The following is a 14382-nucleotide window of genomic DNA, read 5'->3' as shown; positions in this document are numbered from 1 at the left end:
GGCTTCCTAACTCAGCTTGGTGAAAGTCCTGCCTACTTTCCATAAAACTGTAAAATGTGAATTATGGCAGGTGTTTCTACTTCCCTGAAATGTAGTAAAGGTGAGTCATAAGTCTTTTATGCAGTAATATGGTAGACAATTGTGTTAGTTAGGGTTCTCCGGAGAAACAGACCAATAGGATATATTAGTTACAGCACACATACACACACAGAGATTTATTTATTTTAAGGAATTAGCTCATGCAATGGGGCTGGGAGATCTAAAATCTGTAGGGCAGGCCAGCAGGCTAGAAATTCAGGAAAGAGCTGATATTGCAGTCTTGAGTCCAAATTCTTCAGGGTATCAGGCTGGAAACTCAGGCAAGGTCTCTATGTTGCAGTCTTGAGGAAAATTCTTTCTTTGAGAAACCATGGTCTTTGCTCTTAAGGCCTGATTGGAGAAGGCCCACCCACTATATGGAGGATAATCTGCTTTACTTGAAGTCCACTGAATAAAATGTTAATCACATTTAAAAATATACCTTCACAACATCTAGACTGATCTTTTATGAAAAACTGGGTACCATGGCCTAGCCAAGTTGGCACATAAAATTAACCGTCACATCAATAGCCAGAGATTTTCACTGAATAGACTTTTAAAGGTACCTGGATTCTCCACTTGCAAATTCTGTAGCTGGTTCCTGTGCTGTGGACACAAACACAAGGCCAGTTGAGGAAGAGAGTGAAGGATGGCACCATATGTTCTATGGTGTGCTTGTTTTTTGTGATAGAATTCATCATATTGTTTTATGGACACAGATATACATTTTTAAAAATTCTTCTTTGCTTTATTATTGTTGGAGGAAGCTATTAGTCTGGCTTGGAAATCCCCGGTTGAGAAAGGGAGGAGAAAAAACACCCAAGCAATATTTCAGGGTCAGGAGGGCAGCTGTGAAGGGGAGGAAGGTCAGGGGATTGGAATTCACACAGATCCTAAGTGTACATGATGACTAAGGAGGAGAGGGGTGTGGGCTGCACAGCTGTAGCACAGGATTCTAACTGCCCTGTGATGGGCACTGTGAAAGAATGAGTGAATTTACTTCATAAATGCAGTGGGAACAATTATTACTTACAGACAATTGGAAGTCAGAAGAAATAGGGATATTGTTATTTTTGTGTTTTTAAGTAGAATATCATGGCTCATAAAATGTTATAAGAAATATGTGTAAATGGCGTGACTATTATGTTCCCCAAAACAACTCCTGTGTGAAAGGGGACAATGAACTAGATGGTTTATACACCTTTGCTCTCTGTGTGTATGAGGAAAAGGATGAATAAAGGATGGAGTGGCTCCATAACACTTCATTACCAGCATGCTACCATCTCAGCAGTCCCTTGCATGATGCTGATCAGCTGCAGCTTCTCTAAGGGGGCAGGTTTCCACCACTCACTCACAGCAGCTCCAGGAGCCAGAGCTATAGTTGGAAGAAAATGCAGGTCTCTTGGAAGTTGGTGTCTAGCCAGCCTTGTATCTTAAACCAGTTTGAGTCACCACAAATTAGGAGGCTTATCAAAAAGAACCTCATCATCTTGAGCTCTCCTTGTATGACTTGACTGGGACCCACTGATTTTCCTACTGCTATTCTCTGTCTCCCCACTATTACAGTTTTGCTTGACTTCTGACCTTCTTCTCATTCCTGCATAGTAAGCTAGTTTCACTTCTTACCCTAGCAGCCTCAGCCCTACCTTCCTCCAGCCTTCTTTTTTCCAGTCTCTAAATGTTTCTCAAATTCATCCTCTCCTTTCCACCCCCAATTTCAATGATTTAGTTCAGGCTCTAATCATTTATTGCTGGACCATTACAGTAACTGCTCACTAATCTTGTCTGAGTGTGATCCCTCTTCAGTCCATGAGTCACGCAGCTATACGGGCAAACTACTTATAACCCTTCAGCAACAATCCAGCTCCTACTGGATGAAGATGAAGATGAAGATGAAGTCTGGGCCCTAGTGTCACATGCAAGCCCTGCTGTGATCTTCATCCACCACCTGCTTTCCACACGCCTCTGCTGCCACTTCCACTTGATGCTCTCAAGGCACCTTGTGCTTTTCTCACTTCTCATTCTGGGAGACTGGTTGGATAACTCAAAGGTCCTAACATCTTCCCCCCTCAAACACTATCTTCTTTTCTTACCTGATTTGGAATAAGGTGGCAACAAGCAAGAAAGGAAATACATTCCCTTCTTCCCTGGATCTAGAATAATTCAAAGCAGCCTTAAAATGAGAAAGGATGCTGGAGGAAGGAAGTAGCTGCTGTGCTGATCCCGTTGGTGGGCTCTGTGTATGTGTGTGTGCGCGAGAGAGACAGACAGATAGACACTTGGGGCATTTTTAGCCTTGGTTGTGGCAGAGCTTTCTTTCTGAATTTCTACTCACATTTGACCAAGCTGCTGAAGCCAAGCTGCCAAGCCGATAAATTCACCCAACAGACATTCATCAGGGGCCCCCTCCTAAGACCTGGGATTCTGAAGTACATAAGAAACAGCTGCTACCCACACAGTGAGTTTGAATCTCAGTCTGTACACTCTGGGGTAAGAGGTGTCCCTTTGTCTTTTTTTCAACTCACCTCAGGTTCTGACTCCCCGGTCTCCATGAGGCCAGGCCTGGTGTTCCCCATTTCTTCCACCTCAGAATTGTGTTAAGGTTCTGGGGTCCTGTGAGATGCATATCACGGTGTCAGGGAATGGGAGGGAACATTTGTGCCTCCAGGTTATGCCCACCTCAAAAGATTCAGGCTTGTGGAAAATAAAAGTCAGGTATTCTTGCAGGCTGTTTCTGCTTCCCGTCCTGCCATATAGCTTCCTCTAGGGGTAAAGCAAGGAAGGGACAGGTCCAGATCACCTCAGGAAAGAGAGATAAAATGAAATCTACTGGGGCCTTTAGTGCAGATACGGGGGCTTTGAGCCACACAGTTGTTCCAGATGGATCTCAGGTGTTCTAAGAGGAGGATGTGCAACAAATGTCAGGGAAAACCCAAATATTGTTAAGGACATTTGGAATGAACTTAACATTTATTCTTGAGAGGAAGCTGTGGTTGGATTGGTTTGCTACCATGCAATATGAAGCATCCCACCTGAGCAGAGTTTTCCACCAAGCCAGCTCAGAGGGATCAGGCACTGATCCCTGGTTCTGATCGGGTGCGGCTTAAGGTAGCAGCAGAATTGTTTTCACTGAATGTACATGGAACAGCCCTGCTTTCCTCGGAAGAGGGCAGTGGGAGTGCCAGGCACTTAAAGTTTCATAGACTTTGCTTCTGTGCAGTAATAAAAGTTTTTGTTTTTAATGAAAAAGTAATTATTTCACTTAAGTATCTACTGTTTGAAGTGAAAGAGTAAGTGTGTAAAAGCTATTATCAAAAGCAATTTTCTGAAGTCTCATTAATGAAGACAGGTAATGAAAATGGAAGCATAAAGAAGATATAAAGACATAACTTTGCTTATGTGTCAATAGAGAAGAACTGAATATCTATAATTGCTTTTTTTTTTAACACTAACATGTTTAAGTTTTTGTTGTCTCCAGTAATGGAGACAATGAATTTAAAAGAAAAAAACCTTCTGAATTACAGAAAGATATGTATTGGAAAGATACAGGGACATCTCAAAGGAGGTTTAACAACCAAGCTTGGGAAGGATAGATATGGAACTCATGGACTTTGTATCCTGAGAGCTGTTATTAAGGTGACCCAGTTGCAATAAATTCTAGTTTCTGTGTCTCTGTTGTTTCATATTTCCTGAAGTGACAATTATATTGGCTTAGTCATCTACCCCTGGATCAAACAAGCGTGAATAGACAACATCACCTAATAGCTAAAATTTACTAATGCTTCCTACCTGTTGACCAAGGGTAGGTACGGGAGCAAAAACCAGCAGGGAGTCATCAGCAGTAGTGATGGGTGGGTGGGTCCAGCTAGATTCATGGGGATCCTGAGCCAGCATTAACATGAGTCATACAGCTTTCTTCCATTTCCTGGGCATTGGAAATGTTAACCAGGGTATTTGGGGATACAGCAGAATGAAGTGAACACTTGGATGTCAGTAGAAACATGGAATTACCTATTTTTGTTTGTTGTCCATTTAATTGAAATATTTTGAAAGCTTTCTGTTTTGTTTTATCCCCTCTTCTCCAGTTTTCTTATTTTTAAAAATTTCATCCCCAGTCTATCAATTACCACGATCCCTACCTCTCCTCCTCTATCTTTTCCTTTACTCTCTGAATACAGCAATGTCATCCATCACTTACTTCATGCCAGGGGCTCCAAAGTCATATGTCACCAGGGGCCAGGTATCATACATGCAAGGACTGTGTCAGACTGGAAAGCACAGGTCCTTTACGTGTCCTTTCTTTAAAGGGGAAACCACTAGGGCCAGTATTCCACATCTGAATTTTCATGTGAAATTTTCCAGTATTTACATGTTTGCTGTTAATTTGTTTTTAAAAATGAGTAGGCCAGCCACAGTGCATCTACAATGATGGTGCTATCAGCAGTGAATAGTTTTGGATAGGATACTCTTGGAAGAGTGAAGTGAGGGAGCTGGGGAACTGCATCTCCAACCTGGCTTCTGAAGGGACTGTGTAGGCTCGACTTGATTTAGCCTCTCTCTCCTTATCAACTTTCTACTATGAGCCATATTTTTATGTATGTATTTATACTATTCCACTAAAAGACATATTTTTAAGCCTAATAAGTGATGATAAGATGATTGATATTTAATTATAAATTGGCGATTTTGTCACTTCTGCTCTCCCAGTTAGATTTCAGGCCCTTCTAAGAAAGAAGCCTATGGGTACTTAAGACATATTTTTAATTAACTGACATAAACAAAAATCCATTTAAAATATAAGGTTAAGTATTTTCTAGTTAAATGTATGTTTTCGGTATTTGAGTTTGTCTTCCTAATGCATTTGTTTTGTGGGGCTATTTTTAGAGATCTGTTTGCTTTTCTTTTAGGCAAGTTATTTAAAATGTTCTTCCTTTGGTTGGAAAGACTATTTGTAGATACTCAAATGTAAACTAGTTCTGATGTCTCTATTTCTATAGTTTTCATATGATTGGGTTTAGGTGGACTTGCAAAAAAAAGATGTCTGAAATTTTTTGAAAGTTTTTTTTACATTTTGTAGAAAAATTTTGTATTTCGATACTTTGCATAGTTCTTATTTTATTTGTAATCTGTTTGGGGAGATTTATGGAGGTGTGGGAGCACATAGGACCAAAGAATCTTTGAGTGGAAAGAGACCACAGAGTAAGTGAAGGCTTGGTCCCTTGGAATAGGAGAGTGCTCACTATACACAAAGCAGTCTGGGAGTACTGTAGTTGTACATTTTGAATGGTTTTTCTTTGTTGTGAACTGACACCTGTCATTTCCATGCTTTGGGCCTAGTACTGAACCCAGTACAAGTCTAGTCTTTTTGGGATCCCCAAATATATGGTAATCTTTAGGGCTGTGAGTATATGTTCCCCTAGTGCCAAGGACCACATTTTAGGGCACTTAGTACCATGTGGTCAAGAGCACAGGCTTTCATGTCAAAAGGACCTATATGGAAATCCTGGCTGCACCTTGTACTGACAGAATGACTGTGGACAAGTTACTTAATATCCCTAAATATCCTTTTTCTTATTGGATTTCAGTGAGTATTAAATAAGATAGTCAGTGAAAATGCTTAAATTATAATCACCCAATAAATTAGGCATCTGGATAGAATACACTAAACTGAAAGAAAGGAAGAAGTTTTGCAGAATGTCTTAGTGCTGAGCCTTGATTGTCTAGGATTCAAAGTGATATCCCTATTGGGAACTGAAATTAACATGTCGAAGAGGTATCTGCACTCCCATAGTCATTGCAGCATTATTCATGATAGTCAAGATATGAAATCAACCTTAGTGTTCATTAGCAGTTGAATGAATAAAGAAAATGTGGCATATATACACAATGGAATACTATACAGTCTTAAAAACAGAAGGAAACAAATCTTTGGTACTTACCTTGTATACCTGTGAGAGAGACCATACAGTTAGAGGAAAATGACGTTGAAAATTGTCTCCCTCTTCTGTCCCATCAGCAAGCTCGGTTTCCTTAGAAATACAGTACTAAGTAACACTAACCAGTGTACAATCATTACACCCTAGAAGGAGTTTGTGTTCTAAATTCCAGTGTTCTTTCATAGGCTGATGAACTGGGCTTCTCTACCTAGAAAGAAACCTTTGACTTCCTTAACTCTGCCTGAAACTGCTTCCCTTGAGTCAGAACTTAGCAGTAACCTTCCTGCTTCCTCTCCCTCTGATCCCCCTTCCTCTCACATCCACCCAGGCTCTTCTGCCTCTTGGAGTTAAGGGTTCCTGCATATCTCCCCTAACAGAAGAGAGTGAGAGCCAGCTAATGGCCTCACCACTAGACCCCCTCTTCCACACTTACTACCTAAAGGTGGTTTCCAGGTAAGACTTAACTGAGAGCTGTTTATTTGATAAAAGATTTCATACCTTACTTGTTCAACAAGTTTTGAAAATTATTAACTAAAGCAAGCACAAGGTGCCCCAAATTTACCGTATCTCATTTTTTCTTCAAGGAGTTAAGCACATTTTCCTTAATTGTTTTCTTCTACATCTATTTATTTGTGGTAGAGCTTGTTTTCCTTGGGATCTCTAAAATCAGATAATGTGCTCTTGCTTTTAAACTTATTTCTAAATAAAAAACTAGTCATATAAGGATAGTCTTGGGCCATACCATATATTTTGATACAACATCGAGGAAGTTAATATTTGTACCTACCTACCTAAGGGAATTTTAAAGAAAATTGTATCTTTGATTTTCCTAATTTTGGAGAAAAAATTTTCTGTTTTTGTTTATATAAAATATCAAAATTATGTGATGCTGAACCTATGTTGTGTTCACTGTATTGTACATTATTAATAAATGAATAGCAGAGGAATTTCTTTTATATTTTTCTGTCTAAAATTATGCTTAGGACTAAGGCAAGCAGGTCATCTTTCTTTGGTGACTTCTTCACACAGGCCACTGCTTCTAGTGCTTCTCTAAGTGTTTATGAAGAAATGTTACGAGAAATTTCTTAGATCAAAACTATCACTTTGTCCTTGCAACCTGTACCTGTTGATTTTGTGAGCACAGGAATAAACTAAGCAACACTTAAACACACCACAAAAGACCTTGCTATGGGCTGTGCGCAATGGCTCATGCTTGTTATCCCAGTACTTTGAGATGCCAAGGCAGAAAGATTGCTTGAGGCCAGGAGTTTGCGAGCAGCCTGGTCAACATAGTGAGACCCCATCTCTATAAAAATATTAAAAAATAAAATTAGCCCGGTGTGGTAGCATGTGCCTGTAGACCCAGCTGCTCGAGAGGGTGAGGTGGGAGGATCTCTTGAGCCCAGGAGTTCGAGGCTGCAGTGAGCTATGATCATGTCTCTGCACTCCAGCCTGGGCAATGGAGCAAGACCTTGTCTCGTAAAAAAAAAAAAAAAAGACCTTGCTATTTCCCCTCAATTCTTCATTTTGAAAATATTCAGATTTATAGAAAAGTTGAAAGAGTAGACCAATGAATACTTATTGTTAGCCTATTATCACATTTAATACTTTTCCTTGTTTTTATTGAAACAATAAAAATAAGTGCAGACATCTTGGGTTTCCTCAGCCTGCATCTTCTATGGATAAGGACACTTTCCTGCATAACCACAATACTATTATTGCACCTTAGAAAACTAACAATAATTTCCTAATATTGTCTAATAAACAACCCAGTTCCATGTTCAGATTTCCCCAGTTGCCCCAAAATGTCTTTTTAGCTTTTAAAAAAGAATCAACCCAGAATCCAACCAAGGTTCATGAATTGGTTGTGTCTCTTTTGTCCTTTTAAATCTAGAACAATTCCTCCTTTTTGGGTGTGTATGTTTCATGTCATTGACCTTTTTGAAGGATCTAGGACAATTGTCTTGTAGAATGCTTCACAATCAGGATTTGTCTGTTTCCTTGTGTGCTTTCTATTTTTGGGTTTTTTTTGGTGAATATTTTGAAATACACATACAGAAATGTGCTTAAGTTATAAATATGTGGGTATGTGGGTTTATGAAAGTTTACTTTTCAGCCTCTGGGATTTTAAACTTTTGGCTACTTTGCAAACCCTTGTCTCTGCACTTCTTTCTCCGTTGCCTGTAGAGAATGCCTATTGCCAAGACAATTTCCTGGCACTTTCCTACAGATCAGGGTGCTAAGGCTGGGCGGCATCCAATTTAGGCAGTTCCATTGTACTTATCTCAGATCCCCCACCGGGGTTTCAGTTAAAGAAGTTATTGTTCAGTTCCCCTTCTAAAAATGTTGCATTATGTAATTATCCTGGCTTTAGGAGATTTGGGTTGTCTTTATACCATGCGAATGAATGGGCTATCAGGAAAGTCATTTTAAAGCTTTTGGTGATCTAATTCAATTGTTAAAACTGCTTTAATAACTAGGTTGTAGAAGACACAATATAGCAGGTCCTTGAATAATGTTGTTTTGTTCAATGTGTTTTTGTTATAATGTTGATGAGAAAAAAAAATGAATTCCTGGCTGGGGCCACTGTCAGTGGAGTTCACACTTTCTCCCCATGCCAGTGTGGGTTTTCTGTGGATGCTGCAGTTTGCTCCCACATTCCAAGGAAGTGCACATTAGGTTAATTGGTCCCATTCTGAGTGACTGTGGGCATAGATTATGAGTGTACCCTGCCATGGGATGGTGTCCTGTCCAGGTGTGGTTCCTGCCTTGTGCCTTGAGCTGCTGGGATGGGTTCTGGCCACCCTTGATCCTGAACTGTAATAAGCAGGTTGGAAAAGGAATGCATGAATAAATGCAAATTATTATAAAATAAAAATTTGTAAGGTCTACAATAATCCTACAAATGCATGACAATAAACAATGTGGTAAGAAGGTACTCAGTGGGTCTGCCATATTTGTGATTGGCTTTGAACTGCATGGCAGTAGGAGGTACTCCTTATATTTTTCACTTTGCAAACATTTATTCCCTGATTTAACCCCCCACCCCGATGACTGCTGTCATTTACTGATTCACCAAAAATTGGGTAAATAATTATCTTATTTGTTTTTATTAATCTTTCGTAAATGTATGTATAGCTCACGTTGATTGCAGTGTTTAATATTAGAAGTGTTTTGGTCTTTATTTAGAAGTTTGGTGATATTTTTATGCCCAGAAATATTATTTGTTGTAGGAACTTAACTCTCATTTATATTAATTAGTCTATGTAAAATTGGTTTTATTATATGTCCTTTGACTTAAAGCAGCAGTTTCCAAGAACCTATTGATGATTTTAAGTGAGGATTTACTGTACAGGGTTTTTGGCTTGTAACTATCTAGTGCTTTTTTGTTTGCAGAGATTCAGTATCAGTCCAGAAGTGGCTCATGGTCATTTATGAAAAAGGCCAACTGTTAAAAAGTATTATGACGTAGGCCAGCTTTATCTTCACTACCCTAATTACTCTGCCCCCTTGTTGGTATGGTTACTCCACAGCTCTTTCATGTATCTCTTGTTTTCAGCATACATGCCAAATGGGGATGACAAATGATGGTGTGAATTGGGGTCTTAACCTGGGGTCAGTGGGTCAGTTAATCCCATAAAATGATATGCAAAGTTTGCATGTATTGACTCTTGTACTTTATTCTGGAAAGAGGTTTCATTAACTTTTCAGGGGTGCCTATGAGCCCAGAAATGTTAAAAACACTGACTTAGTTACTTCTTCACAGAGTTGTCCGTATTTTCTCTGACCCTTGACATAAAATCTTTTTACTTTTGGTAATCTTTTTATGTGCTTGTATTGGATTAAAATATTATAAGGAATAAAATTAAATTCATTCAGAATCTTAGTCATCACCCAAAGATAATCGCTACTTACATATGGGTAACTATTACATGTACATGCACATGCACATATTTTAAGAAATCATTCTTTATGAATTATTTCTTCTTTACTAAGTGTAGATCAGTAACATTTTTGTTTAATTGCTATAGAGTAGACTATGGTATCCATATAACTATATTTAAACAGTCTCCTATTGATGGACATAGCTACCGAATTTGTATTTTAATAGGAATCAAACCTTAGGCAACAATAGTAGAATACTAGATAGGAACCTGGGGCTTTTGTTGATTACAGGAGCCCTCTTCCTTTGTCCTACCTTTCTAAGCCCCACATCAAAGGTTAGGCTCTGGCCTTTGGGTGAGAGAACATATTTGCTTTTCTTAAAACAAAAGGGAACTGTAGTTCCGCACTCTTTTCTAGCCCCCAAGATAGTAACATGATTTGGCAAGTCATTTCAAATCAATAAAGAATATAATAGGTTTTCTTTAGGATCAATCCACTTTAAAGCAGCTCCATTTAAATCTGTTTCCAATTTTCAGGGTTCAAATGGGCCTACTTTTATATAGTTTACCTTATATTTTTAAAAAGTATTCATGAAAATTTTTGTGGGAAAAAATCCGATACTTTAATTGTTAAAACACTTGGATCATGTAGCCTGGGAGAGACTTTGCCACATATAAATATGTATGATTTCCCTCAGTTTGTGTGTGTGTGTGGGGTCCATATTTTCCTATGATATATTGTTGAAAGAAGTGTTGTTGATTGTCTTTTCCTCTTTTTCTCTCTTATCTGTTTACCAATGACACTACCAGATTAGAGGCTGCACCAGTCAACACCCATGGGTCCAGGGGTGGTAACTGTTCCCATCTGGCTATGAGTGATTAATGGTGTTTATGTTGTGGCATAAATCACATTTCATTGTTCAATCAGCTGAGACTCAGGCCATTAAAAAAATTTACTCTACAAAAATCAATAACCAGTGGTTTTTGGAAAGGAGCAGTTCTTTAACAGTTATTCTCCAAGTCTGTCTGTAAAGATAAATAATCAAATTACTATCCTCACTAAAATAGTACAGGTAACAAGAAATATAATCTCACAAAGGATGACCTTAAATAAGGACAGATAGGAAGCCATTTTTAGGAAGATAGAAAGCAGCCAAAGAAACCCAATACCCTCTTAAAAGTCTTTAAGAATGTCACCCTTTTATACAGAGCCAGCCAAAAACAAAATCTCAGAAAGCTCAAGATGGATTTTCAGAAAAGCATGGAAAATAAACTGGGTTGATAATAGCGTGCTGTGACTGACCTAATGCCACTCACAACTCCCTATGGATTGTAGCTACAATACAGAAAATCAATTTTATTTACTTTTTGCCTCAAGTTTGCCTAATACCTTTTTGTCATTAGAAAAATATACAGACTGTAAATAAATAAATTAGCCAAGATGATGAAATTTTATGTAAAATAAAATGGAAGACAGCTTTTTTGAGGGGAAAGAATAGAGAGCTACGTCTTACATACCTCACTTTGTGGGAAATATTACGTGAACTTCTAAAATAATGGGGTTTACACCTACTACGTGCCCACAAAAAAGAAAAATAAATAAAATAAAATAATGGTGTTGACCATGCATAGCCACAGGCCTAAACAGATTGAGGTAAGGTTGGTAGTCCTGATGCAATTAGAGTTTATTTCACGTACCTTGGGTGAGTGTTTTGGGATGTGGCTCACACAGCCTGTTTGTGCTGCAGTTGCCACTGCTTTTGTGGGAAGCCCAGTGTTTTTGCTCAAATTGGAGCATGCCTCACTGATTTCTGCCTGTAACTTGCTTCTTAGGAATCCATGGCTGCAAGTTACATTTCAGGAATTCGAGTTATACCAGTTTTGCATCTTTACCATGAGTCTCAGCGAAGTAGAATTCTCAGTAGGAAAGTCAAGACTTTTGATATGTCGTTATGTTTATAATTTTGCAGCAGAGATAGTCAACATCCTTGTTTCCTTAGTAAGCCAGTGGCTCTGTAAATAATAACAAACACAACCCAACAAAGAAGGAAGGAATAACATCTTGTGCCTTTTCCCTCTATGGAAGATATTAACACTTTTATGCAAGACATGACCCTACAGATTTGCTCCAGCTAGATGAAGGGAGGACTAACCTTCAGGCAAAGTGCTTTGGCAAAAGCATCCTGTTTCTCATTTCACTGTGTAATGACCAGGAGCTGAGAAGAGCTCTGTTTCCTGTCACTGCGCTGCATCATTCTCATTTACATTATTGGCAGCTGTTACTTTGCTGGAAGTTTAAATTATCTTGAGAACTCTAAACCGAGTTCAGATGTTTGTTTATTGGTGCTGCCATAGGCTTCTGAAAACAGTCTTTTGTGTTCTCCCAGTCTTAAGAAAAGGCTCTTCTCAGAATCAGCCCTTCCTCCCTCCTTGCTCTTTTCTGGGAACCTGCTTCAGTCTCATGAAGAAAATTAAATAAAGAGGACAGGGGCTTAAAACTGGTCAGAACGGAGTCTCCAGTGGTGAGGTGACTTGAAGCGGAAAGGAGTTGGGACTCAACATCCTGCATTTGTGCTTTGTTTTCGAAACTTCGAGTTAGTTGCATTAATGAATTAAGCAGCAGGCTAGTAATGGAAAATATTTCTACTGTCCTGGTGGGGGAGCCAAATACTATAGGTTTGTAACAGGAAGGCTGTTGATTCTGGCTTCATTGTTGGGCCAGTCATTTGTGAGCTGGTGGCCGGACCACAGGCCACACACTTCTTCCGTGCAAATCTTCATGTATTGGAACTGCCTGTGTATTGTTTTTACGATTGGAGACTTGGCCAAGAAAAGATGGTGAGCTCTGGGTTTCATTTTTTTGGTTTCTGCATATTCCCTCAGCTCCGAGGATGGTGTAGGATATGCCAGACCCAGTTTGGGGGCAGGGAGGGCAGCGGTGGTTGGTGGGGGAGATGTTTAAATCGATGAGCATATGTGAGTATTTTGCTGTTAATGCTTTTTCTGTGTCATTCTCTGTAGAGTTCCGGGAACGCGTCCTATCGCTGCTCTATGTCTTCCTCTGCGGATTTTTCCGATGAGGATGATTTCAGCCAGAAATCTGGCTCCGCATCCCCAGCTCCGGGAGACACCTTACCCTGGAATTTGCCTAAACATGAGAGATCGAAAAGAAAGATTCAAGGGGGCTCAGTGCTGGACCCTGCCGAGAGGGCAGTGCTTCGGATAGCAGGTAAGAGCATCTGGGGAAGGGGATGGAGTGGGGGAAGAGAGTTGCGGAAATTCGCCCATCTACCTCCTGGGGGGCCATAGCGGGAGCTGATGCACTGGGCAGGAATCTGTGCTCAAGGTGGGGGAGGATGATGACCATGTTTACTTTATGCCTTGTTTTACCGATAGAGCCATTTGCCCTGCCTGCTGGTGACTAAGCTGTTTGGCCCTGCCTCCTGGTTGGACGAATCGATTCCTTTGAAATGCAAGGAAATATTTACAGACATTTGCACTAAACTTTCCTATTTACTGCATTAGTTACCATAACATTCTGAAAGTATTAGCTCCAGTGATTGCTAGTATATTTGCGGGAAGCTGGAAGTGAGCAGCCTTTATTTTCATTTTTGCCCAGGGGCACTGAGCTACGCAGATTGAGAAGATCCACGGTTTTTGGTACCCAGGATTGCAAAGCATATTCCAGCAACTTGGATGTTGTTTTTCTTTAAATGTAGCATCTCTGTCTGCATCATTGTATCCATAGCAGCTTTCTGTCCTTAGTGCTTTTGAGGGTTTGGCCATCACGCCTTCCTGATTAATTAATACATGAGACGTGCCAATGTTTCTGTTCTGTGTTACCCGGTGTTCCCTTGCATTGGCCCTAAAAGCTGAACCAGAAGTGATGGCTTGTTTTACCCAGCTGAAAGCTGAGAACACTGTGGAAATCAACCTTCCAACTCCTGCGTGGTTTGTGTGTATGTGTCCTGTGCATGAGAGGTGCTTCCAGGGGTGTTGTTGCTTTCTTCCCTCAATATTTTTTTTTTTCTTTCTTTCTTGGAAATGGTAACAGGGCAGGATGGAATGTGTCCTTGGGGACTTTCTTGCAAAGGCAGAAGGCCAGGTGTTCTTTAAGTTTGTTTCTGCATCCAGTGGTTCAGGCTTCCTTTCCTTCCCTGTCTTCCACTCTTAACTCTGGGGGTCCCTTTCCACAGTTGTTTTTTTTTTTTTTTTTGCCTCCTATACTGTATTGCAAAGTTGGTACTTTCTCTTCCTCCAAGGGGGCTGGAGGGGACCAGCCCAGATTCCGGCCATCAAGGCAGCTGAGAACCCCCTTTTTGTCCCCCCAGTGGGATTTTCTGATTACGGGAAAAACAAACAGTGCCTAGCCAGCCATTCTCTAGTCAGGGTTTCTGGGGCAACAGCCTTGAGCTTCTTCTGGCTTCCGCTGTGAGATGCTGGCTGGTCTCACCCAGGCCTTTGAAGAGCAAGGGGTGGAGTGA

The 14382-nt window shown here is 40.1% G+C and overlaps 1 protein-coding gene and 1 long non-coding RNA gene across 24 annotated transcripts in view; one reads left to right on the top strand and one right to left on the bottom strand.

The window, feature by feature from the left end:
- The window catches only part of DST (dystonin), a 497218-nt gene that overhangs the window by 88739 nt on the left and 394097 nt on the right, over window positions 1–14382 (top strand). For 19 of the 23 annotated variants that reach the window (XM_016955718.3, XM_063812480.1, XM_016955699.4 and 16 more), the window contains exon 4: window positions 12920–13127. In XM_016955718.3, coding sequence (XP_016811207.2) covers window positions 12920–13127 — 208 coding nt within the window. Of the gene's footprint in view, window positions 1–12214; window positions 12737–12919; window positions 13128–14382 lie in introns of those variants that run through there. The other 4 variants (XM_016955719.3, XM_063812481.1, XM_016955706.4 and 1 more) reach the window with 2 other exon arrangements.
- LOC134810200 (uncharacterized) lies at window positions 189–6145 on the bottom strand. The gene is made up of 5 exons (XR_010157720.1): window positions 6018–6145; window positions 2604–2691; window positions 1280–1453; window positions 645–684; window positions 189–451 (listed from the first exon to the last, which is right to left on the bottom strand). It is a non-coding gene; the product is annotated as an uncharacterized LOC134810200 (long non-coding RNA).

This window comes from Pan troglodytes, chromosome 5, assembly GCF_028858775.2.
Source record: "Pan troglodytes isolate AG18354 chromosome 5, NHGRI_mPanTro3-v2.0_pri, whole genome shotgun sequence".
Classification (NCBI taxonomy): domain Eukaryota; kingdom Metazoa; phylum Chordata; class Mammalia; order Primates; family Hominidae; genus Pan; species Pan troglodytes.
Note: the sequence above shows the minus strand (reverse complement) of the source record. Positions and strands in the feature narration are given on the sequence as shown.